Source organism: Prionailurus bengalensis, chromosome E3 (genome assembly GCF_016509475.1).
Source record: "Prionailurus bengalensis isolate Pbe53 chromosome E3, Fcat_Pben_1.1_paternal_pri, whole genome shotgun sequence".
Classification (NCBI taxonomy): Eukaryota; Metazoa; Chordata; class Mammalia; order Carnivora; family Felidae; genus Prionailurus; species Prionailurus bengalensis.
In genome coordinates, this window is record NC_057357.1 from 39,982,036 (window position 1) to 40,005,005 (window position 22,970).

At 65.4% G+C, this 22,970-nt stretch overlaps 1 protein-coding gene across 8 annotated transcripts in view; it reads left to right on the plus strand.

The window, feature by feature from the left end:
• PKD1 (polycystin 1, transient receptor potential channel interacting) overlaps positions 1 to 22,970 on the plus strand; it is a 43,906-nt gene that overhangs the window by 16,876 nt on the left and 4,060 nt on the right. Inside the window, exons 7-38 of one of the 8 annotated variants that reach the window (XM_043560928.1) lie at positions 688 to 908; positions 1,320 to 1,435; positions 1,849 to 1,975; positions 2,288 to 2,535; positions 2,965 to 3,720; positions 4,515 to 4,646; positions 4,841 to 5,016; positions 5,212 to 5,345; positions 5,893 to 9,509; positions 9,666 to 9,815; positions 10,897 to 11,040; positions 11,161 to 11,443; positions 11,518 to 11,731; positions 11,789 to 11,987; positions 12,310 to 12,462; positions 13,154 to 13,298; positions 13,386 to 14,006; positions 14,325 to 14,481; positions 14,729 to 14,981; positions 15,091 to 15,286; positions 16,304 to 16,474; positions 16,554 to 16,697; positions 16,786 to 16,996; positions 17,097 to 17,223; positions 17,987 to 18,103; positions 18,209 to 18,258; positions 18,447 to 18,619; positions 18,726 to 18,819; positions 21,377 to 21,495; positions 21,571 to 21,773; positions 21,849 to 22,043; positions 22,406 to 22,545. In XM_043560928.1, the coding sequence (XP_043416863.1) occupies positions 688 to 908; positions 1,320 to 1,435; positions 1,849 to 1,975; positions 2,288 to 2,535; positions 2,965 to 3,720; positions 4,515 to 4,646; positions 4,841 to 5,016; positions 5,212 to 5,345; positions 5,893 to 9,509; positions 9,666 to 9,815; positions 10,897 to 11,040; positions 11,161 to 11,443; positions 11,518 to 11,731; positions 11,789 to 11,987; positions 12,310 to 12,462; positions 13,154 to 13,298; positions 13,386 to 14,006; positions 14,325 to 14,481; positions 14,729 to 14,981; positions 15,091 to 15,286; positions 16,304 to 16,474; positions 16,554 to 16,697; positions 16,786 to 16,996; positions 17,097 to 17,223; positions 17,987 to 18,103; positions 18,209 to 18,258; positions 18,447 to 18,619; positions 18,726 to 18,819; positions 21,377 to 21,495; positions 21,571 to 21,773; positions 21,849 to 22,043; positions 22,406 to 22,545 (9,786 nt within the window). Of the gene's footprint in view, positions 1 to 687; positions 909 to 1,319; positions 1,436 to 1,848; positions 1,976 to 2,287; positions 2,536 to 2,964; positions 3,721 to 4,514; positions 4,647 to 4,840; positions 5,017 to 5,211; positions 5,346 to 5,892; positions 9,510 to 9,665; positions 9,816 to 10,896; positions 11,041 to 11,160; positions 11,444 to 11,517; positions 11,732 to 11,788; positions 11,988 to 12,309; positions 12,463 to 13,153; positions 13,299 to 13,385; positions 14,007 to 14,324; positions 14,482 to 14,728; positions 14,982 to 15,090; positions 15,287 to 16,303; positions 16,475 to 16,553; positions 16,698 to 16,785; positions 16,997 to 17,096; positions 17,224 to 17,986; positions 18,104 to 18,208; positions 18,259 to 18,446; positions 18,620 to 18,725; positions 18,820 to 21,376; positions 21,774 to 21,848; positions 22,044 to 22,405; positions 22,546 to 22,970 lie in introns of those variants that run through there. The other 7 variants (XM_043560929.1, XM_043560930.1, XM_043560924.1 and 4 more) reach the window with 7 other exon arrangements.

Here is a 22,970-nt window from a genome sequence, read left to right on the forward strand (position 1 = left end):
GCTCTCAGCACCTGCCAGGGCTGGGAAGGGAATGGAGGCTGGACGCCTGCTTCTCCCAGAGTCCCTGTTTGGGGAGGTGTCGATTGCAGTGTGGATCGCACCCTGGACATCCTCAGTGTCCACCAGAGGAACTCGAGGCCCAGAATGGTCCGGGCCCTTGCCCAGGGTCACTCGGTTAACTGGCGGTAGCCGGGCCCCAGTGCCTGGCTCTGACTATAGCACCTCACTCCTCTCCGTGTGCCATCGTTTGTCCCCGTTCCTGACCTTGTGTCTATCAGCCCAGTCTCCAGGAGGGCCCTCCTACCTTGTCAGCTGTGAGGAGTAGCGTTTGGGGAGCTGATGTTCAGGCGTCTTGCTCCCCAAACGCAACACCTGGAGCCTTCTCACAGAATAAGCGTGGGTGTGTGCAGCCGTTGGCCACATTGAGGCCTCTCCCGGCAAGGAGCCCTCAGCTGGGCCCCTGGCCCCATGGGCAGGTGGGGGTGGACACTGCCACCGCCTTGCCTGCCAGGTCCTTTTTCTGAGCCTCGTTTTTCCTCGTCTCGAAAGCGGGGGGAGGGATAAGGTCTCACCTGAGGGGCTGCTGTAGGGAACGAGGAAGAAGCTCCCAGAGAGACAGGGCAGATGGAGGGGTGTCTTTGGAGAGCCCCCCCCTGAGTGCCCTGTCCCCCCACCATCTGCCTGCAGGAGCCTGGACGTGTGGATTGGCTTCTCGGCTGTGGAGGGGGCTGAGGCGGGCCCTGCCGTGCGGGGTGAGGCCTTCAGCCTGGAGAGCTGCCAGAACTGGCTGCCTGGGGAGCCGCACCCTGCCACGGCTGAGCGCTGTGTGCGGCTTGGGCCCGCGGGGCAGTGCAACACGGACCTGTGCTCGGTGCCCCACAGCTACGTCTGTGAGCTCCGGCCTGGAGGTGCGCTTGGGGCTACCGGAGGGGCTAGGGGGCACCTTGTGTCCTGGACCAGGACAGCTGCCTCCCTAAACGATGAAAGGTCTCCTGGCCGCCCTGGGAGCTCCTCCGCATGGCTGTCCCGCCCCCCGCCCCCCCCTCCCCCAGCCCCCAAGCACGCAGTGTTTCCCCGCTGCCCCAGGACAGTCCCGTCTCTCACCCAGGCTCCTTCCTAGCTGCTCAGTGTCGGTTTGGTGTTTGCTGAGCACCTGTTTTCCCAACCTGAGCCTGCACCAGATGAAGCAGACAGAGGGGGAGGGGGCTGGGGGGGCTACCGACAAGTGGCTCAGTCCTGGGTCTGGCCCTGCCTGGGGCCCGCGGACACCCTCTTCCTTGGCCCGCGACCAGCACCTTACTGTACACGCGCTGTCCCAGGTCCTGTGTGGGATGCGGAGAACTTCCTCGTGGGAGCGCCCCCTGGAGACCTGCAGGGACCCTTGAGTCCCCTGGCACAGCAGGAGGCCCTGTCAGCCCCCCAGGAGCCCGTCGAGGTAGGCTGACCCCAGGACCCTCCACGACCTGATCTGGAGACTTAGCCTTGGCCTGGCTTTTGAGTGTCTCTGAAAAACAAGTTCTTTTTTCTGGACCTTTAACGTCCTACCTGCCGAGCAGAGACGCGCAGGAAGCCCACTGCCGTGCACAGGGGAGAGGTACCCGCCCGGGTAGCTCAGAGAGCTCTGAGTGCTCCTCAGTGTTTTCTCTGGGTGTTTGTGGATTTTTAAAAAACAAGGTCAGGGTCCTGCTGCCCACAGATGGTTTTGACCTGATTTTTTGTCTCTAGTGACCGTTAGCCACAATGTGAAGCCCTGTCTGGGGGCTCCTTCCCCTCTGACCCAGTGGGTGCTGGGGTGGTGGGATGGCGGGGGCTGGGGTCTGTGGAGCTGAGCAGTCCCCCTTTCCCCAGGTGATGGTGTTCCCCAGCCTGGGCCTGAGTAGAGAAGCCTTCCTCATCGCTGCTGAGTTCGGCACTCAGGAGCTCCGCCGACCCGCCCAGCTGCGGCTGCAGGTGTTCCGGCCCGAGGGAGGAGCAGGTGGGGCTCCGTCCCGTTGGGGCAGTGGGGACCTGTCTCTGCCATCACGTGTAGTGGCTCCTTGGCTATTGGACTGCTCTCCAGCCTTGAGATGCACAGAGTGGGGTCTGTAGAGAAACCGACTCCTGCTCGGTGTCGCCGGGACTCGCCTGAGTCAGTCAGCTGGCCTGGTGTCAGGAGGAATAGAGGAGGGATGGTGGGGGTGGGGTTGGTGTGCTGCCTGGCAAGACCTCGTGTCTCCCTGGGGTGGGGTGTCCCTGACTGGGGCCCATTAGCAAGCGGGGGTCCCTGACACCCCTCCTCTCCTTGCAGGGGCCCCAGGACATGGCGGGGAGCCTGAGAGTGTGTCCCTGGAGAGCCAGGCTCGGCCGGTGCCCGCGTGCACCCCAGAGGGACGCTGGTGCCCCCAAACTGGTATCCCCCTGTCACCGGACACCCTCTGCCGGCCCCGGGCCTGTGCCAATGCGTCCACGTCAGGGCCAGGGCCCCCTGGGACCTCCTGTGTGCTCTGGAAGGAGTTTCTGTTCTCCGTGCCGGCAGGCCCTCCCACCCAGTACTCAGTACGTGTGCTGGCCCTGCTGCCTGAGACCTGGGTCTCTCCCTGAAGCACAGACAGTACACTCTTCCGCTTGGCGCACCAGGCCCCTGCCTTTCTCCGGCTTTGTCCTTGTCCTTGCTCACCCCCCAGCATGAGAAGCTGCCACCCGGGCCCTTCTGCTTGTCCTGCCCCTGCCTGGCCCGCATCCTGGCCCTCTGCCCTGCACACGGCCCATCCCTCTGAGCCTGTCTGTCAGCCCCCTCCATGAGGGCCTGGGGGAGTGAGTGAGTGAGTGAGTGTCCGAGAGCCGGGCCCCTGTGGGTGTGAGTCTAGATTACCCCAGGTGGATCCCGCCTGCCTGCTGGAGCCCCTGGTCCTGTGCTCCCTTGTAGCCCCCCGCCCTGCAGCGTCCCGCCGTGAGGACCCGATACAGCCTGCCTCCTTCCTGCAGGTCCCCTTCCAGGGCCAGGACGGCCCCCTGCTCCCCGGTGACCTCGTCACCTTGCAGCACGACGCTGGACCAGGTGCCCTCCTGCACTGCTCGCCGGCGCTCGGACCCCCTGGCCCTGAGGCGCCGTACTTGTCCGCCGTGGCCTCGGCCTGGCTGGCCCACCTGCCCGCCCAGCTGGAGGTGGCCCCGACTGGCCCCGCCTGCGCCCTGCGGCTGCTCGCCGCCACAGAGCGCCTCACCCCTCTGCTCGGCCTGAGGCCCAACCCGGGGCTGCGGCGGCCTGGGCACTATGAGGTCCGGGCCACGGTGGGCAACAGCGTGTCCACGCACAACCTGTCCTGCGACTTTGATGTGCTCTCCCCGGTGGCTGGCCTGCGTGTGGCCCATCCCACCCCCCACGATGGCCGCCTCTATGTGCCCACCAACGGCTCGGTCTTGGTGCTCCGGGTAGATTCGGGCACCAACGCCACGGCCACGGCCCACTGGCCTGGGGGCAATGTCAGCGCACCCTTTGAGGCCGCCTGCCCTGCCCCGGTGGCTGCCCTGGTGCCCAGCTGTGCTCTCGAGGCCAACACCACCCTGTTCTCGGTGCTGGCCCTGCCCGGCCTCCGTGAGGGCGAGCACACGGTGGAGGTGGTGGTGGAGAACAGCGCCGGCCGGGCCAACCTCAGCCTGCAGGTGAAGGCCGAGGAGCCCATCTGCGGTCTCCGGGCCACACCCAGCCCCGAAGCCCGGGTGCTGCAAGGCGTCCTGGTGGTGAGTGAGACGGGGAAGGCGGCCCGGGGTTGGTTTCTGGGCAGGTTCTGTTCTTGGGCTCCTCAGACCGGTGGTAGTTCCCGAGTTAGTGAGGAACCACCTGTCAAACAGCAGCTCTGAGCATCTGCGGTGTCTCCCACGGCCCCTGAGCAGCTCTACCCTCATGGAGCCTGAGTGTCTTCAAGGCTGCTGCTGTGTTCCCATCATGCTGAAGGGAGTGCTTTTGCGGGGGGGTGGTCCTCATGTCACCCTGCTGCTGTCAGTGCCATATCTGCTGCTCGGGGTGTCCCCTCACGCCCTCCCACACACGCACAGGTCAGCCACCAGCTCTACGGCCTGCACACGGGCTGTCAGAAGGGCCGTCTCTGACCTCAGCTCCCTCCTCACACCTGTTCTGTCAGCTGACTCGGGTAAACACCCAGAACCACGAGGCCTCTTGAGACTCCCGTGCCTTCCCAAGCAGCCTGTGCTGAGACTGTGGGCCCGGGCAGGAGCCCAGGGACAGGGTGCACGGAGACTCAGATGGTGGGCTCTTTCTGTCCCTGGTGCTAGATCACTTTCCAGACAGGAAGCCGGAGGAACTGAAACGTCAAAGGGCATGTCAGCCCATAGTCCTATGACACGTGGCCCCCTAGGCCCCCCACCCCCCTCCCCCTGCCCTCCACCTCCTGTGGTGTCTGAAGTCTTGGCCTGGGAAACCCCCTGGGGAGGCGTGTCCAGGTGGTGGAATTCTGCTTAGGGCAGAATTGGGTCTCCAAAGCCCCAGCGCCGCCCACACTGTGCCCTCCCTGCAGAGGTACAGCCCCATGGTGGAGGCTGGCTCAGACGTGGTCTTCCGCTGGACTATAGACGACAAGCAGTCCCTTACCTTCCACAATGTGGTCTTCAACGTCATCTACCAGAGCGCTGCTGTCTTCAAGCTCTCGGTGGGTGGGCGGGGCGGGGCCGGGGCCGGGGCCGGGGCTGGGACTGCCATGCTCATCTTGGCCTTCTGTTCCGCTTTGCTTCCCGAGGACCCCTCGGCTGGCCGCGGGTGAGTGCAGGGTGGGGTTCTGCCTGCGCTGCTTTGGGCCTCTTCGCCACCCGCTGGCAGCCCACACACTGCTACCTGTCCCCACAGCTGACGGCCTCCAACCATGTGAGCAATGTCACCGTGAACTATAACGTCACCGTGGAGCGGATGAACAGGATGAGGGACCTCTGGGTGTCTGCAGTGCCACCCGTGTTGCCCCCCAATGTCACGCTGGCACTGGCTGCCCACGTGCTGGTGGACTCGGCTGTGGAGGTGGCTTTTCTGTGAGTGCTCCTGGTCTGGCGGGCAGTGGAGCCAGCCGAGCCCTTGTGGGGCTGAGGCCCGGCTCTCCCCCAGCCCGCCCCTCCTCACCTGCCAGGAGGTGGCGGGTACATGGGACCCTGGGAGAGGGGAGCGGCTGCAGCCGGGCCAGCGTGCTCCCACTCTAGCCTGCTCATTGCCTGCCTGTGGCCCGGCAGGTGGACCTTTGGGGACGGGGACCAGGTGATTGGCCAGTTCAAGCCTCCCTACAATGAGTCCTTCCGGGTGCCAGACCCTGCGGTCGCCCAAGTTTTGGTGGAGCACAATGTCACACACGCCTACGCCATCCCAGGTGAGCGCTGGGGCCCGCCACCCTGCCGTGGGGACAGCCCCCTTCTGCCCAGTCGGGGTTGGTGGCCTGGGGCCCTTAATAGAGTGAAAGAGTGGTGTCCCGGCCACTGAGCCCCATGATTCAAATCTCTTGGGCAGAAACTGGACCTTCCTGGCCCCTACTCAGACCCACTTTTGGCTCAGAAGGGAGTTACCTTTTATTTTTAAAATTCCAGGAGTTTCACACGCAGAATGCACAGTGATCATTGGTGACCCCACCGCCCTTGCCCTGCACTGACCCTCTCTGTTCACCGGGGAGGGTCTGCTCCCATCTCATTTATGCCCCAGCCCCGCGTCTTGCCCTCTGCTCGTGGCACCCTGTACTGGCCCCATTGCGAGGACCTCCCGGGACAGGGCCCAAGGGCATTCTCCCTTGACATTTTGACCGAGGGCCTGTTCTATCTTCCCGAGGGGCCCTGGCGCGCAGCAGCACGGGGTTAGGTCATGACTTCGCCAAGCAGGTGGTGGAGGTGGCCCTGGCCCTGTTCTCACTCAGGCCTGTCCCGCAGGTGAGTACAACCTGACCCTGCTGGTGTCCAACGCCTTCGAGAACCTGACGCGGCAAGTGTCTGTGAGCGTGCGCGCCACCCTGCCTGCCGTGGCTGTGGCCGTGGGAAGCCGTGTCCTGGTGGCTGGCCAGTCTGTCACCTTTGCCCCACGCCCACTGCCCTCACCTGGGGGCATCCTGTACACGTGGGACTTCGGAGATGGCTCCCCAGCTGTGACGCAGCACCGGCCAGAGGTCAACCACACATACAGCTCAGGGGGCGCGTACCGCGTCCGTCTGGAGGTCAACAACACGGTTAGCAGCGTGACGGCATGTGTCGGCATCCGTGTCTTTGAGGAGCTTCGGGGCCTGAGCGTGAGCCTCAGCCCGTCCGTGGAGCAGGGCGCGCCTGTGACCGTCAGTGCCGCCCTGGAGTCGGGAGACAACGTCACGTGGACTTTTGACATGGGGGACGGCACGGTGCTCACGGGCCCCGAGGCCACGGTGGAGCACGTGTACCTGCGGGCACGGAACTGCACGGTGACTGTGGGAGCGTCCAGCCCCGCGGGCCGCCTGGCGCTGAGCCTGCCCCTGCAGGTGTTTGTCCTGGAGGTGCTGCGGATCGAGCCTGCGGCCTGCATCCCTGTGCAGCCCCTCGCCCGGCTCACGGCCCACGTCACTGGGGACCCCACCCACTACATCTTTGATTGGACGTTCGGGGATGGCTCCTCCAACACCACCGTCTCGGGGGACCCGACGGTGACGCACAACTTCACACGGAGCGGCACGTTCCCCTTGACGCTGGTCCTCTCGAGCCACGTGAACAAGGCCCATTACTTCACCAGCGTCTGCGTGGAGCCCGAGCTGGGCAACGTGACCCTGTGGCCCGAGAGGCAGTTCGTGCGGCTCGGGGACGAGGCCCGGTGGGTGGCTCGTGCCTGGCCCCCGTTCCTCTACCGTTACACCTGGGACTTTGGCACTGAGGATCCTGCCCGCGTCGGGGGCCCCGAGGCCACGTTTGCCTACCCGGCCTCTGGCTCCTACCTGGTGACGGTTGCCGTATCCAACAACATCTCGGCTGCCAACGACTCCGCACTCGTGGAGGTGCAGGAGCCCGTGGAGCTCACGGGTGTCCGGGTCAACGGTTCTCGCGTGCTGGAGCTGCAGCAGCCGTACCTGTTCTCCGCCGTGGGCCGCGGGTGCCCCGCCACCTACCTGTGGGAGCTGGGGGACGGCGGGCTCCTCGAGGGCTCCGCGGTCACCCACGCCTACAACAGCACGGGCCACTTCACCGTCCGCGTGACCGGGCGGAACGAGGTGAGCCGTGGCGAGGCTCGGCTGAACGTCACGGTGCGGGAGCGCGCGCGGGGGCTCAGCGTCAACGCCAGCCGCACGGTGGTGCCCCTCAACGGCAGCGTCAGCTTCGCCACCTCCCTGGAGGCCGGCAGTGACGTGCGCTACTCCTGGGTGCTCTGTGACCGCTGCACGCCCATCCCCGGGGGCCCCACCATCTCCTACACCTTCCGCTCCGTGGGCACCTTCAACATCATCGTCACGGCCGAGAACGAGGTGGGCGCCGCCCAGGACAGCATCTTTGTCTACGTCCTGCAGCACATCGAGGGGCTGCAGGTGGTGGGGGGCGGAGGCGGCTGCTGCTTTCCCACCAACCGCACGCTGCAGCTGCAGGCCGTGGTCCGGGACGGCACCAACATCTCCTACAGCTGGACCGCCCAGCGGGACGGCGGCCCGGCGCTGGCCGGCAGCGGCAGGGCCTTCTCGCTCACTGTGCTCGAGGCCGGCACTTACCGCATCCAGCTGCGGGCCGCCAACATGCTGGGCAGCGCCCTGGCCAATCGCACGGTGGACTTTGTGGAGCCTGTGGGGTGGCTGGCCGCAGTCGCCTCCCCGAACCCGGCCGCCGTCGATGCCAGCGTCACCCTCTGTGCCAAGCTGGCTGGGGGCAGCGGCGTCATTTATAGCTGGTCTCTGGAGGGAGGACTGAGCTGGGAGACCCCAGAGCCGTCCACGACCCACACCTTCCCCACCCCCGGCCTGTACCTGGTCACGGTCACGGCTAGGAACCAGCTGGGCTCGGCCAACGCCACCACTGAGGTGGCTGTGCAGGTGCCCGTAAGTGGCCTCAGCATCAGGGCCGGCGAGCTGGGCGGCAGCTTCGTGGCGGCGGGTTCTGCCGTGCCCTTCTGGGGGCAGCTGGACTCAGGCACCGACGTGAGCTGGTGCTGGGCGGTGCCGGGTGGCAGCAGGCACGGCCAGCACGTTTCTGTGGTCTTCCGTGACGCCGGCGCCTTCTCCGTTCGGCTCAACGCCTCCAATGCCGTCAGTTGGGGCCTGGCCACGTGTGAGCTCACGGTGGAGGAGCCCGTCGCGGGCCTCGTGCTGTGGGCCAACAGCAAGGTGGTGGCGCCCGGGCAGCCGGTCCACCTGCAGGTCCTGCTGGCCGCTGGCTCTGCCGTCAGCTTCTACCTGCAGGTCGGTGGGGCCGCCCCAGAGGCACTGCCCGGGCCCCGCTTCTCCCGCAGTTTCCCCCGGGCCGGGGACTACACGCTGAGCGTGCAGGCGGAAAACCACGTGAGCCGGGCCCAGGCGCAGGTGCGCATCTTGGTGCTAGAGGCGGTGGGTGGGCTCCAGGTGCCCAACTGCTGTGAGCCAGGCATCCCCACGGGCACGGAGAGGAACTTCACGGCCCGCGTGCAGCGGGGGTCCCGCGTGGCCTACGCGTGGTACTTCTCCTTGCAAAAGGTCCAGGGGGACTCGCTGGTCATTCTGTCAGGCCGCGACGTCACGTACACCCCCGTGGCCGCGGGGCTGCTGGAAATCCACGTGCGCGCCTTCAACGAGCTGGGTGGCGTGAACCGCACCCTCGTGGTCGAGGTCCAGGACACCATCCAGCACGTGGTGCTGCGCAGCGGCCGCTGCTTTACCAACCGTTCGGCCCGGTTCGAGGCCGCCACGAGCCCTAGCCCCCGGCGTGTGGCCTATCGCTGGGACTTCGGGGATGGGGCCCCGGCGGAGGACACGGAGGAGCCCTGGGCTGAACACTCCTACCTGCGGCCTGGGGACTACCGCGTGGAGGTGAACGCTTCCAACCTGGTGAGCTTCTTCGTGGCCCAGGCCACGGTCACCGTCCACGTACTGGCCTGTAGGGAGCCCGAGGTGGACGTGGCCCTGCCCCCGCAGGTGCTGATGCGGCGCTCCCAGCGCAACTACCTGGAAGCCCACGTCAACCTCCGTGACTGCGTCACCTACCAGACGGAGTACCGGTGGGAGGTGTACCGTGCCGCTGGCTGCCATCGGCCGGTGCGCATGGCCCCCGTGGCTCTGCCCAGCGTGGACATGAGCCGGCCCCAGCTGGTGGTGCCACGGCTGGCGCTGCCTGTGGGCCACTACTGCTTTGTGTTCCTGGTGTCATTTGGGGACACCCCGCTGGCACGGAGCATCCAAGCCAACGTGACAGTGGTCCCTGAGCGCCTGGTGCCCATCATCGAGGGAGGCTCGTACCGTGTGTGGTCGGACACTCAGGACTTGGTGCTAGATGGGAGCAAGTCCTACGATCCCAACCTGGAGGACGGCGACCAGACGCCACTCAGCTTCCACTGGGCCTGTGTGGCCTCAACGCAGGTCCGGTGCTCCAGGGGACGTGAGGTCTCCTCTGGCTCCCTTGGTCGTTCGTGCAGATGAGCCTTGGAGGGGCAGGGGGTCTTCCAAATGTGCCCGGGGCTGGGCTCTGCTTTGAAGCCGTCCAGGGTCTCACGACCCCTTCCCTTGTGGCTACAGAGTGAGACTGGTGGGTGCGCTCTGACCTTTGGGCCCCGGGGGAGCAGCGTGGTCACCGTCCCCCGGGAGCGCCTGCAAGCTGGCGTGGAGTACACCTTCAACCTGACCGTGTGGAAGGCAGGCCGGAAGGAGGAGGCCACAAACCAGACGGTAGGTGCCAGGGGCCCAGTCCTTAGCCCAGCAAGGCGGAGTTCCGGGCCCTGGGGTGGCCGAGGTGCAGCCAGGGAGGGCTGAGCGCACAGGACCATTCACGCCAAACACTCTTGGTGAAGGTTTCCTATGCTTTGGTGTTTTGGAAGCTGTTGGTTCTCACTGTGAGTTACTACATTTGATTGATACAGTTTCTCTTTAACAAAACGTTTTGCTTCAGTTTTGTTTACTTCCGGAAGCGCTGCGGCCTTCTGGAGCTTAGAGGGGTCCTGGGTGCTCTAGGTGTTTGTTAGTGAGAAGCAAGGGGTTCCAGCGGCACCAAAGGCAGTGAGGAAACCGGCCCCCTTCCCAGAGCATGGGTGTCCTCGTTTTTGAGCAGGAAGAGCCTGTTCTCAGCCCTGGGTGGACACGTGCTCAACATTGCTGCCCCCTGCACCCTCCAGGCAGGTCAGGACCGAGGTGCCAGCGGCCCCTGGGGCCGGCGCTGCTGCGGCCTGCCGATGGCGGCAGGTGCGCGAGGTGCTGCTGGTGCCTGGGACGGGCTGTGTGGGGACGGGGGAGCTCGGAGCAGGGTCCAGCCTGGATTGGCTGAGGTGGGACCGACCTCAGATGGGGCTGTGTAGTGAGCACGGCTGCCTTCACCCCACACGTGCGTTCGTTCTGTTTCTCCTCCACGGATACGTCCGTCCATCCATCCTGTTCACAGGTGAGTACTTGAGTGCTTCGTGTGTGCTAGGCCCAAGCTGGGCTTTGGGTGCTACGGAAAATAAGCACGAGGTGGACTCTGCCCTCTTGGGTGTCCACCACCATCTTCCAGACTGGGAGACATCAAAAACTGAACGAATGTACTTGAGGAGGGCTGAGCCCACGGAGCCTTGGGAAGTTGGGCTCCGGGTTAACTGGGTGCTGGCAGGGCCCAGAGAGGAGCCTTCCCAGCCAGGAGAACAGCATCAGGGTAGAGGCCAGAGGCCCAGCTCCCCTGGGGAGCCTGGCTGGGGCTGACTGCCCTGTGCAGACTCAGGGTGTGGGCCCCAGGAGTGGAGGCCCTGGCTCAGGTCGTGGCTTCTTTTCTTGTCTCCAGGTGTTGATCCGTAGGGGTCGGGTGCCCCTTGTGTCCTTGGAGTGTGTGTCCTGCAAGGCGCAGGCCGTGTACGCAGTGAGCCGGAGCTCCTATGTGTACCTAGAGGGCCGTTGTGACAACTGTAGCGGGGGCTCCCAGCGAGGGGTGAGCGAATGTAGGACTGGGGGGCGGGGCGGGGCGGGGCCGTGTGGGGGCGGGGCCTCGGCGGGGCGGGGCGGGGCTGCTCCCCGGTCTCAGCACCTTGGTCTCTGTCCCCTGGCTCTGCAGCGCTGGGCGGCGCGTACTTTCAGCAATGAGACGCTGGTGCTGGACGAGACCACCACGTCGACAGGCAGCTCAGGCATGCGGCTGGTGGTACGGCGCGGCGTGCTGCGGGACGGCGAGGGTTACACGTTCACGCTCACGGTGCTGGGCCGCTCGGGCGAGGAAGAGGGCTGCGCCTCCATCCGCCTCTCCGCCAACCGGCCCCCGCGCGGAGGCTCTTGCCGCCTCTTCCCGCTGGACGCCGTGCGCGCCCTCACCACCAAGGTGCATTTCGAGTGCACAGGTGAGTACAGCTGCAGGTGACAGGGAGGCGCGGCGCAGGGAGTCTGGGGCGCCGCTGACACTGAGGGCCCGCAGGCTGGCAGGATGCGGAAGACGCAGGCGCCCCACTCGTGTACGCCCTGTTGCTGCGGCGCTGTCGCCAGGGCCACTGCGAAGAGTTCTGCGTCTACAGGGGCAGCCTCTCTGCCTACGGAGCCGTGCTGCCGCCTGGTTTTGCACCACACTTCCAGGTGGACTTGGCCGTGGTCGTGCAGGACCAGCTGGGCGCCGCTGTGGTTGCTCTCAATAGGTGAGCCTGGGCCGGATCTGGGCAGGTGGGAGCGGGGACTGCCACTTGTTCACCGAGAGCTTCTGCACGCAGGTCTCTGGCCATCACCCTGCCCGAACTCCCTAGTGACCTGCCAGGTGGCCCCCTGGACCTCACGACTTGGCTGCACAGCCTCACGGAGAGCATGCTTCCCAGACTACTGAGACAGGCTGACCCCCAGCACGTCATCGAGTACTCTCTGGCCCTCATCACTGTGCTCAACGAGGCCAGCGCAGGGGTGAGGAGTCCCTCCTCATCTGCCCTCGGTGGGGAGGGTGGGCCCGGGCCAGTCTTCGCTGCCTCGCAAGCAGTTGGCCCCCTGACTCGTCTCCTTGAAATAACTCCTCTTCTCCACAGTCCCAGCCTGTGGACCCTTCCCCTGATGCCAGCCCTCCACACCCCCATGAGAAGTCCTGGGAAAGCCCCCTAAGCCCCGTTTTGTCCCTGAAGAAACAGGGTTTGAGCCGCTGCCCGAGTTTTCTAGTGGCTGAGACAACTTGTGTCGCTGCCAGTGAAGCTGCCCATTGCCCTGAGGGCTCCCCTGTGCTCACTGCCCTCAGCACGAGCAGGCGCTGGCCTCGTCAGCAGAGTCGGACCCCAGGCGGCAGCTGCAAGCCCAGATACGCAAAAACGTCACAGAGATTCTGGTCTCCCTGCGGGTCAACACCGTGGATGACATCCGGCAGGTTGCCGCGGCGCTGGCCCAGTGCACGGTAGGGTGGGCCTCGGGCCCCATGGCAGCCCCTGTCCTGGCCGAGTCTCCCTGGCCGTGTGCCTGTCCTTGGCCATTTAGCATGTGAGCTGCAGGTGCGACTGTGCAGGGTGGCCTACGGGTAAGGAGCGGCTTGGCTCTAAGGAGAGCACACGTGAAGAGGCTGTTCCGGTGCCCTCCCCCTCAGCCCATGGTCACACCTGATCTGGCTTCTGCAGCCCCAAGCAGTTAGCCACCACTGTCGCCCAGGACTCGAGAACCAGGCTCGGCTGAGCTGAGCACAGTCTTGATGGGGGCGGGGGCGCGCTGTGCCTCTGCGTGGTGGGAAATTGCTGCACAGCTTTCAGCAGAGAAGGAAGCGGAGAACCTTCCCAGGCGGGAGAGGTCACCTGTGACACGTGGCTCTCATGGCCAGGCACATGGATTAGGGCGAGCGGCAGGACCGCGTTACCTTGGACCTTCCTCGCCCGCGGGTGGGGAGAAACCACAGAAGAGCTCTCGGCAGGGAGGCACATGGCTGGAACCCACGCTTGGGGTGGTTTCTCCAGTCGCGGCGTGAAGGGTGTTGGGGAAAGGCCTGGGCCACGTGGCCGGTGTGACGGAACTGAAGTGGGTTGAGGGGTCCCGGGGGGTGCCGGCCCCGCTCAGCCAGGCCGGAGGAGGGCTGCCTACGGCGTCTGGCCTCCCTGCAGGTGTCCAGCAGGGAGCTCGTGTGCCGCTCGTGTCTGAAGAAGACGCTGCACAAGCTCGAGGGCATGATGCACATCCTGCAGGCCGAGACCGCCGAGGGCACCGGCACGCCCACGGCCATTGCCGACAGCATTCTCAACATCACAGGTGCGGCCGGGCCCAGGCAGGCGCGTGCTCCCCCCCCCCCCCGCTTGCCCCCCCTCTGAGCCCTCCCCGCCACCTCCCCTCCCACAGGTGACCTCATCCACTTGGCCAGCGCGGACATGCAGGGCCCGCAGCCCTCAGAGCTGGGCGCAGAGCCGCCGTCGCTGATGGTGGCATCCAGGGCCTACCACCTGTCGTCGGCCCTCATGTGTATCCTCATGCGCTCCCGCGTGCTCAACGAGGAGCCCCTGACGCTGGCCGGCGAGGAGATCGTGGCGCAGGGCAAGCGCTCAGACCCGCTGAGCCTGCTCTGTCAGGGCGACGCCTCGGTTCCTGGCTGCCACTTCTCCATCCCTGAGGCCTTCAGCGGGGCCCTGTCCAACCTCAGTGATGTGGTACAGCTCATCATCCTCGTCGACTCCAACCCCTTCCCCTTCGGCTACATCAGCAACTATACTGTCTCCACCAAGGTGGCGTCCATGGCCTTCCAGACACAGGCCGGGGCCCAGATCCCCATTGGCCGGCTGGCCTCGGAGCGCGCCATCACCGTGAAAGTACCCAACAACTCAGACCAGGCTGCACGGGGCTGCCGCACCCCTGCCGGCTCTGCCGTCGTCCAGCCGCAGGCCTCGGTCGGCGTTGTGGTCGTCCCCGAGGACAACAACCCTGACGCCGGGTTGCACCTACAGCTCACCTACTCGGTGCTTAGCGGTGGGTGCTGCGGGCCTCGGCCCAGCCTGTGTGGGGGACCCTTGGTGAGCAGGTGTCTTTCGTGCCACACACCTCCCCCCCCCCCCCCCCCCCCCGACTCGTGGCCTTTAGGAAAGTCTGCCTCCTGCTTCATAGGCTGGCCGGGGCCTGGCCCCAGGGCAGCGGGGAACGAGGCAACAGTGAGTGCTGCCGGCAACAGAGAGCTCTCCAGCCCCCCAGCCCCAGGCTGCAGGGAGGGCGCCACAGGGCTCCGGGAGCGTCCCCCAGGGTGTGCGAGCTGCACGGGGCAGCCGTCCAATGCTGTCCTTGTGCCCCTAGAACACTACCTGTCCCGGGAGCCCGAGCCCTACCTGGCTGTGTACCTGCACTCGGTGCCGCAGCCCAACGAGCACAACTGCTCAGCCAGCAGGAGGATCGGCCCGGAGGCGCTGGCGGGCAGGGACCACAGGCCCTACACCTTCTTCATCGCCCCAGGGTGAGCCCACGCCCCGCCCTGGGAGCAGGCCACCGTGGACCCACAGTGGGGGCTAATCTCTGACGGCTGGCTGGACGCCAGCAGGGTCACTGGGTTTCCCGTGGGAGTAGGTCTGGCGGCAGGAGGACCGGAGGCGGCAGGCCTGGCCACCCGTGGTGGGCGTGGCTGCAGCCGAGGGGTCTGGGAGCAGGACCTGCCGTGACTGGGGCTGGGCAGGGTCTGGCTGTGACACTTGCTCAACTTCTAGGAGCAGAGACCCAGGCGGGACTTATTACCTGAACTTGACCAGCCACTTCCGTTGGTCGGCACTGGAAGTGACCGTGGGCCTGTACACATCCCTGTGCCAGTACTTCAGCGAGAAGGACATGATGTGGAGGACAGAGGGCCTTGTGCCTTTGGAAGAGACGTCGCCCAGCCAGGCCGTCTGCCTCACCCGCCACCTCACTGCCTTCGGGGCCAGCCTCTTCGTGCCTCCCAGCCACGTGCGGTTCATCTTTCCAGTGAGTCGCACCATGTTTCTGGGGGACTCGGAGGCCCCAGCCTTTCTCTCGTCCTGAGAAAGTGAGGCGAGGGCCGTGCCTCCTGGACCTCATGGCTCTGTCTCCCCAGGAACCGGCCTCAGGCGTGAACTACGTCGTCCTGCTGACCTGTTCCGTGTGCCTGGTGACCTATGTGGTCATGGCCGTGATCCTGCGTAAGCTGGACCAGCTGGACGTCAGCCGTGTCCGCGTGATCCCTTTCTGCGGGAAGGGGGGCCGCTTCAAGTACGAGATCCTGGTTAAGACTGGCTGGGGCCGGGGCTCAGGTGAGGCGGGGGGCTGTCTGGTCCAGGCCTCCTGGCCGCCCTTGGCGTGTGCTCTCTGGCTATTTTCTCTGGTAGCGACTATCTTAGTAGATGATGGGACGAGGGCTCCGTTCACCCGGTGCCGCGTGGGCCGGGAGCTCATCAGGCCTCACGGTGCTCTCCGGGCACACGGGGCATCGGAGTGCGGGGCCCGCCTGTGTGAGCGAGCGGACGACAGTGCGGGTGGTGGTGAGCCGATACTGGGAAGACGGGACTGACCGAGCGAGGACAGTGTGACTTGAATGTTAGATGTGCTGGGGGCAAAAGCGTTCGATTTCTTTGTGGAAAACTTGCTGAGCAGCGTGGGCAGTGCTGGCCGTGCGGCTGTAGGAGCTGCCACGCGCGTGAGCGTGTTCTCCATGCCTCGGCCACTTCCTGCGCTCCCCCCTCAGCGTGTCTTCCTTGGCCCTCCTGCTCTTGCTCACCCCTCCCCCCCGCGTTCTGGTTGGCCCTCCTCGGTGACCCCGCCCCCCCGGCGTGTCCTCATTGGTCCTCCTGCCCCTGCCCCCCCCCTTGTCCTCGCTGGCCCTCCTGCTCCGTGACACCCCTCTGACCGCTCATGTGGGTTGCTCTGTGACATCTTTGTTCTTTCTCTCGTGGTCCCTGTCTGCCTACGTTGGCGAGTTTGGTGGTGTGGCCTCGGCCAGTGTCGACCTGCCTGGTGACCGTTGTTCTGAACGTCTCTCCCACGTTTCCACTTTTCTCCTCCTCGCTGTGCTCTTACCCTCACCGGCCAGTCCCCGTTTTTGTAAAACATCACGTGCATGTGGTATCACAGGGAGGTGGGGCCGACTGTGTCTCGCGTAGTCGCTCGGTGATTCTGGCGCCCCGCCTGCTGCGCCGTGTCGTTGGCGGCTGCGTGTCTGGCACGTTTAGGGGGGCGAGAGGGCACCTGTCAGAGCGGCCTGTCTGCTGAGCGAAGGAAGGTCCGCCCGGGGTCATGTTCCCAGCCCCGCTGCCTCTCTGTCCATCCTCCAGGAACCACGGCACACGTGGGCATCATGCTGTACGGGGCTGAGGGCCGCAGCGGCCACCGGCACCTGGACGGGGACGGGGCCTTCCGCCGCAACAGCCTGGACGTGTTCCAGATCGCCACGCCGCACAGCCTGGGCAGCGTGCGGAAGATCCGCGTGTGGCACGACAACAAAGGTCTGTGGGGGCGCCCGCGGCTGCCCCTCCGGCACCCCACCGGCGCCCTTCAGCCTGACTCACCGCCCCTCCCCTGCAGGGCTCAGCCCCGCCTGGTTCCTGCAGCACGTCATCGTCCGGGACCTGCAGACCGCCTGCAGCACCTTCTTCCTGGTCAACGACTGGCTGTCGGTGGAGACTGAGGCCAATGGCGGCCTCGTGGAGAAGGAGGTGCTGGCAGCAAGTAAGGGCCTGGGCCCGTCCCTGCCCGGGCTGGCCGAGGGGTGGCCTGTGCCGCTGGCCTCCTGAAGCCAGCTGTGCCCTTTCTGCAGGCGACGCGGCCGTGCGGCGGTTCCGGCGCCTCCTGGTGGCCGAGCTGCAGCGTGGCTTTTTTGACAAGCATCTCTGGCTCTCGCTCTGGGACCGGCCACCTCGGAGCCGCTTCACCCGCGTCCAGCGGGCCACCTGTTGCGTCCTCCTCGTCTGCCTCTTCCTGGGCGCCAATGCTGTGTGGTACGGGGTCGTGGGAGACGCCGCCTACAGGTGGGTGCCCTTGGGGGGCCCGATGATCTCCTCCTGCCCGACCCCTCCTACCCCCCACAGCCTCTCCCAGCCCGGGTCTCTCTCCTCTCCTGCCACACAGCGCGGGGCCCGTGTCCGGTCTGATCCCGCTGAGTGCCGACACAGTTGCCGTCGGCCTGGTGTCCAGTGTGGTCGTCTATCCCGTCTACCTGGTCATTCTGTTTCTCTTCCGGATGTCCCGGAGCAAGGTGGGCTGGGGCCCGGGGAGCTTCCAGAGGACAGAGCGTGGGCCTCGTTGCTGCCGCCAAGGGTGGCCGGAGGGAAGGGCAGAAGGTCGAGACGACTGACCCAGGGAGACAGAGAGATGCAGATTGTCCAGATCACGAATGAACCAACGGGGCCCCACTTCTGATGCCACGGAAATCACAGGGCAGATGGGGGGGGGGTTCCCGTGACCGCTGTGGACCAGCCAGTCAGGTGACTGAGGGGAGACGGGCAGGGTCCCGGAAAGACTCGGGAGGATGTCGCAAACCTGAGCAGATCTCTAGCAAGAGGCCAGAGTGGCGATTTAAACCCTCTGACAAGGAAGAGCCCAAACGGCCTCCCTGGTGGCTCCCGTGCACCTGCCGAAGGGCCAGTGCCTCACAGGCTCAGAGAGACAAGGAGCAGGCGCTTCCCGCCCGATCTGATGGGGACTGCACGAGATGAGGGAAGGACAGAGCACTTCCCTCAGGAGGGACCCACCGCCATACCCTGGGGGTGTGTGCGCCAGGGGTCCCGTGGGGTAATCTGCCGCCACCACGGCTGGTTCGAGCCGATGACAAATAAAACTGGAGTCCTCAGCTCTGCCAGCTGCATTCCAGTGCCCTGAGCGGCCTGTGGCTACCGTGATGGACAGTGCAGATACAGAACGTGTGCCCGATTCTAGAACATTCTCTAGCACAGCCCCAGCCTAGGCTCTGCCTGCTCCGGAGGTGGCACACCTCTGCTGAATGCCTGCCTCTCCCCTAGGTGGCTGGGGACCCGAGCCCCACCCCTGCGGGGCAGCCTGTCCTGGACATCGACAGCTACCTGGACTCGTCTGTGCTGGACAGCTCCTTCCTGGCCTTCCCGGGGCTCCGCGCCGAGGCGAGTGTGCCCCCCCCCACCCCCCCGGGGCCCTGCCCGGGCTGGGTGGGTCCCGCTGCCTCTGAGCAGCTCAGAACTTGAGGTGTTCTCTGTGCTTCTCAACAGGCCTTTGCCGGACAAATGAAAAGTGACTTATTTTTGGATGATTGCAAAAGGTAGGAGTCCCCAGAGAGAGCGTGAGCCTCAGCGTGGGTCCGCCACACCTCGTGCGTGGTGCATTATGGGTGTCTGCGCTGCGTGCGTTTTGTCCCCTGGCCCCGTGTATTGTCGTCACACGCGCTCTAGGGCCGTGTTGTACGTGTGTCCCCCTGGGCCCCCCTTGTTTCACCCGTGTCACCTACAGCCTGGTGTGCTGGCCGTCCAGTGAAGGCACGCTGAGTTGGCCGGACCTGCTGAGTGACCCATCCATCGTGGGCAGCACCCTGCAGCGGCTGGCACGGGGCCGCCTGGGCCCGGAGGAGGACGGGCTCTCCCTGGTCAGCCCCTCCTCACCTGCCAAGTCCTTCTCAGCTTCGGGTGAGCAGGGGTGGGGAGGGTGGTATCCCCATGCGATCCTCGGGAAGGTTCTGAAGAACCTGGGGGTGGGAGAAACCATGCCCTCGCTGACGTGTTTTCCCTCTAGACGAGGACCTCATCCGGCGGATCGTGGCTGAAGGGGCCGGCAGCCTGGCCCCTGCCCGGGACGCGCAAGTAGAAACGGATCTGCTCGCTGGCCTGTAAGTCCCTGGCTCCTGGGGGTTGGGGGGCGGCGGGGATCCCAGGCCAAGAAGCCCCGCTCCCCACCTGGGACTGGCCTTGTGCGGGGCTGGGCCCCTTACCTATTGAAAGGACCTCACAGGGTGGCAAGCGTTCCCCACAGGTGGCGGAGGTGTGGGGTGATGGGGTGCTCAGGACCAGGTTTTCCAAACATCCCGCTTGTTTTCTTTTGAGATTGTTTCAATTTTATGTTTTTAAGAATCTCTCAACTTCTGAGATGGACGATTCGTATAAAACTATCTCTTATTTCCTTTTCTTCCTCCAATAATCACATTTCTGCTCCTTTTAACTCTTTTCGTTTTCAAGCACCACAGATGACACATATGAACCGTTCTGAGCACAGGGAACGGGGGGTGGAGGGGGGGGCTCTCGGGTCGTTTTACAAACACGGATAACCGTGGCATGATCGCATGTTACGAAGAAATTGGAAATTGATTCAGAAGGTCTATACTATGGGGAGATCCTGGGACAGCAGCCCCAGATAGCTCCAGCCCAGAGCCCTTCCTCAAGTCCCGGTTCAGGCCTTGGGCTGACTGCGCGAACGGGCCCCGCGGACGTTCACTGGCCTGCGCGGAGCTGCCCGCCCCGCAGGGCCCAGGCCCCCCTCCAGAGACGCTGCGCCCCGCCCCACCCCGGTCCCGGTCTCAGAACCGGCCCGGTGCACGCTCCGGCCACCACAAGTTTTCATTGACTCCCGACTCCTCTCTTGGCGTCCTTCCTCACGCACACCTGCCGCTGCCCTTCCGGTCCCGAGTCTGACCCTCCTGTTTGCTCTTGCGCCTCCGTCCAAACGTCCCCCTCGGCGGAGTCCTGCTCCCCGAGGCAGGCCCTGCCGCTGCTCTCCTAGGGGACCGGCCCTCTGTCGCCGTGTGACCGGTTACCCCAAAACTCTGTGCTTCAAGGGAGCCAGACGGCAGGCAGGTTGGTGGTTGTCCCCATCTGACCCTCACCCTGGCTGGCTTGAGTGCCCTCACGGCATGACGGCCGACACCTCAGAGCGAGTGGCCCAAGCAAAGCAGGAACCACAGAGTCCTTTACGACCCAGCCCTGTCAGTCCACTGTGTCCTTGCCTGCGGAAGTGGCGGGAGGGGGGAAGTGTCCCTCGGAGGCGGCTCGCCTTACGACGCTCCAGCAGCTGCGTGAGCTGGCCCTGCCGCCTCCGTCGACCGCTTCCCTCCTTTTCTGCCTTCATCTTTGCTGTCTTCTGCCCCCCTTCTGCCTAGAGGCATCCTCCCCAAGACAAGAGCCCCAGGTCTCCTTCCTGCCGTTCTTGGCGCGGCTGCTCCCCGGCTGGGGCCTTCCTGCCTGCAAATGCATGAGGGCGTAGTGATGAGGACCTCCTCTCTGTCCTCCCTGCCTCCGGGCGTCTTGCCTGCACGCTCCCCCCCAGCAGCGTGCGTGGCCTTGGCTTCTTTCACTCGGGGCCAAAACGGTGCCGGCCTCGGCCGGGGACCCGGGGTGCTGGCCCGTGACAGGCAGGCTTTGGTCTCCTGCAGCTTGGTGTTTGGTGAAGCCGCGTGTATTTTAGGCCATATCCGCTATGCCACCTGCCCTGACACCACATCCACGTGTAAAACATGAACGTGGGCGTCTGGAGAAAGCCCTAGAAAGAACAGGAATGCCGCTGCTCCTGCCTAATGAGGATACGGAGCACCTGTTCTCTAGTCCATCTCAAGAAAAAGTTTGCTTGCTGTCCTGACTTCCTACCCGCATAAACGATACTTCTTACTTTGTCGAAGGCTCACAAACTCAGGCGCGTTCAGCGCAGCTCATGGCAGGCACCTGCTGGGAACGGGGGAGGGGGACCTGTTCTGTGTAGTCAGGGCACAGCTGTGCAGGCCCCCCTGCCAGGCACGCGCTTGGCCCTCAGGAAGTGCCTGTCACACCCTTGTTTCACATCACCCTGCCCCCGGAGCCCCCGTTCCTTGGTGGGGCAGCTGTGCAGCCGGCCAGGTCGGTGTGGCGCCGTGGGCCACACACGCTTCTCTCGGCCCCGGGAACCCTAGATGCTGTCAGAATTTTGAGACAAAGGTGTTTCCTTGTTCAAGAGTTGCATCTTGGGCCACAAAGCTGTGTCAGTGCGCGGTCCCTTTGTGAAACGTGGGTCTGCGTGGGGAGGTTGGGGGTGAAGACGCAAGGTGTGCGGGGTGTGCTCTGGAAGGTCGCGACGCGAACCCGGAGCCTTGGGGCCGCTTCAGCCATGCTACGAGCCACCGCTGCTGGGGTGACGATGGGAGAGGACTCTGTCCGTGGGTGGAGGAGCAGCGAGCGAGGGGGAGACGGCAGCGGAGGCTGACGTGGGTTTTCGGCCTGAGGGGCAGGGCAGGCATCAGGGGCCCTTCCCAGAGTCACCGGTGGTGGTCTGAGCCCCAGCACTGTATCTACCCGGGTTTGGGGCAATGTCTTCTCTCGGCTGACACGGGGGCGGGGTGCAGGGGTACGGGGGCTCAGGGACGTCGTGCTGTGGGCCGACAGCTGAGCGCGGGCTACGCCCCCCCCCCCCCTTCTGTGCCTCAGGTCCAGCGCTCCTGCGGAGAGGACGGAGACGCTGATGCTGCAGAGGCTGGGGGACAGGGGGCTGCCCAACCCGGGTCTGACCTGGGAGCGGCCCCAGTCAGCAAAGCCCGCCAGGACAGGTGTGCTCTCGTGTCCCCAGGACGCCCCTCCGGGCCCCTCCCCGTGGGCTGCCCGTCACCTGTCTTCCTCCCCAGGACTGGTGGACGGTCTGCGGAGGCGGCTGCTGCCAGCCTGGTGTGCTCCCCTGGCCCACGGACTCAGCCTGCTCTTGGTGGCTGTGGCTGTGGGGGTCTCCGGCTGGGTGGGTGCCGGCTTCTCCCCTGGTGTGGGTGTGATGTGGCTCCTCTCGAGCAGCTCCAGCTTCTTGGCCTCCTTCTTCGGCTGGGAGCCGCTCAAGGTGAGTGGCACGTTGGGGGGCCGGGCTGCCAGCCCCTGGCGCCTGTGGGCCCCTCTGACGCCTCCCTTGGCCCAGGTCCTGCTGGAGGCCCTGTACTTCTCCCTGGTGGCCAAGCGGCTGCACCCCGACGAGGATGACACCCTGGTGGAGAGCCCGGCTGTGACCCCTGTGAGTGAGCGTGTGCCCCGTGTGCGGCCCCCACACGGCTTTGCGCTCTTCCTGGCGAAGGAAGAGGCCCGAAAGGTCAAGAAGCTGCACGGGATGCTGAGGGTGAGCCGCTCTCCTGTCCCGTGTCTGGCCGAAACCGCACCTTCTTGCAGGTTCTCCCTCGGAGACCCCGCGCGTGCGCCCCGTGGCCCTCTCGCCCCCGCCCCCCTCGCCCCCAGCTCCCGGTGCCTGTGCCCTGCTGTGCCTCTTCCCGTGCCCGGCTCGATGAGCAGCCTCGCGGGCCCTAGGGGCCATCTTCTCTGCCTTTGGAGGGACCACCTGTCCGCCCCTCTGGCGGGATGCTGGCGGGTGTCTGTGCCGCCCCACTGGCACCAGGCACCTTGGCCACGGGCGGTTTGCTGGCCAGTGCCGTGACGGTGGGCCACACTGGGATTGGCTGACCCCAGGGCCGTCCCTGCCCCCAGAGCTTCCTGGTATACATGCTCTTCCTGCTGGTGACGCTGCTGGCCAACCATGGGGACGCTTCCTGCCACAGCCACGCCTACCGCCTGCAGAGTGCCATCAAACAGGAGCTCGGCAGCCAGGCCTTCCTGGCCATCACCCGGTACAGGCACCCCCGTGCACATGCGCGTGTCCACCTGCCAGGCCGGGGAGGCATTGATGCCCGCCAGGTCCCATCTCGATCTTGTCCTTGGTGCAACCCAGTCCCCAGGGGACGTGGGGCAGCGTCTTGGATTGTCGTGGGTTGTCAGGACCGGAGTAGGTGGTGTTGGCAACACGGGACCGGAGACACTGTTCAAAACTGACCTGGGGGTGCCCGGTCAGTTGAGCGTCAGAGTCTTGGTTTCGGTGCAGGTCACGATCCCACGGTGTCGGGGGTGAAAGCCCCGCGTCAGACTGCGTCCTGACGTCGCGGACCCTACTTGGGATTCTGTCTCCCTCGTTCTCTACCCCTACCCCGCTCATGCTGTCTGTGTCTCTCTCAAAACAAATAAGTAAATAATCTTAGAGTACCCAGAACCGCCCCGT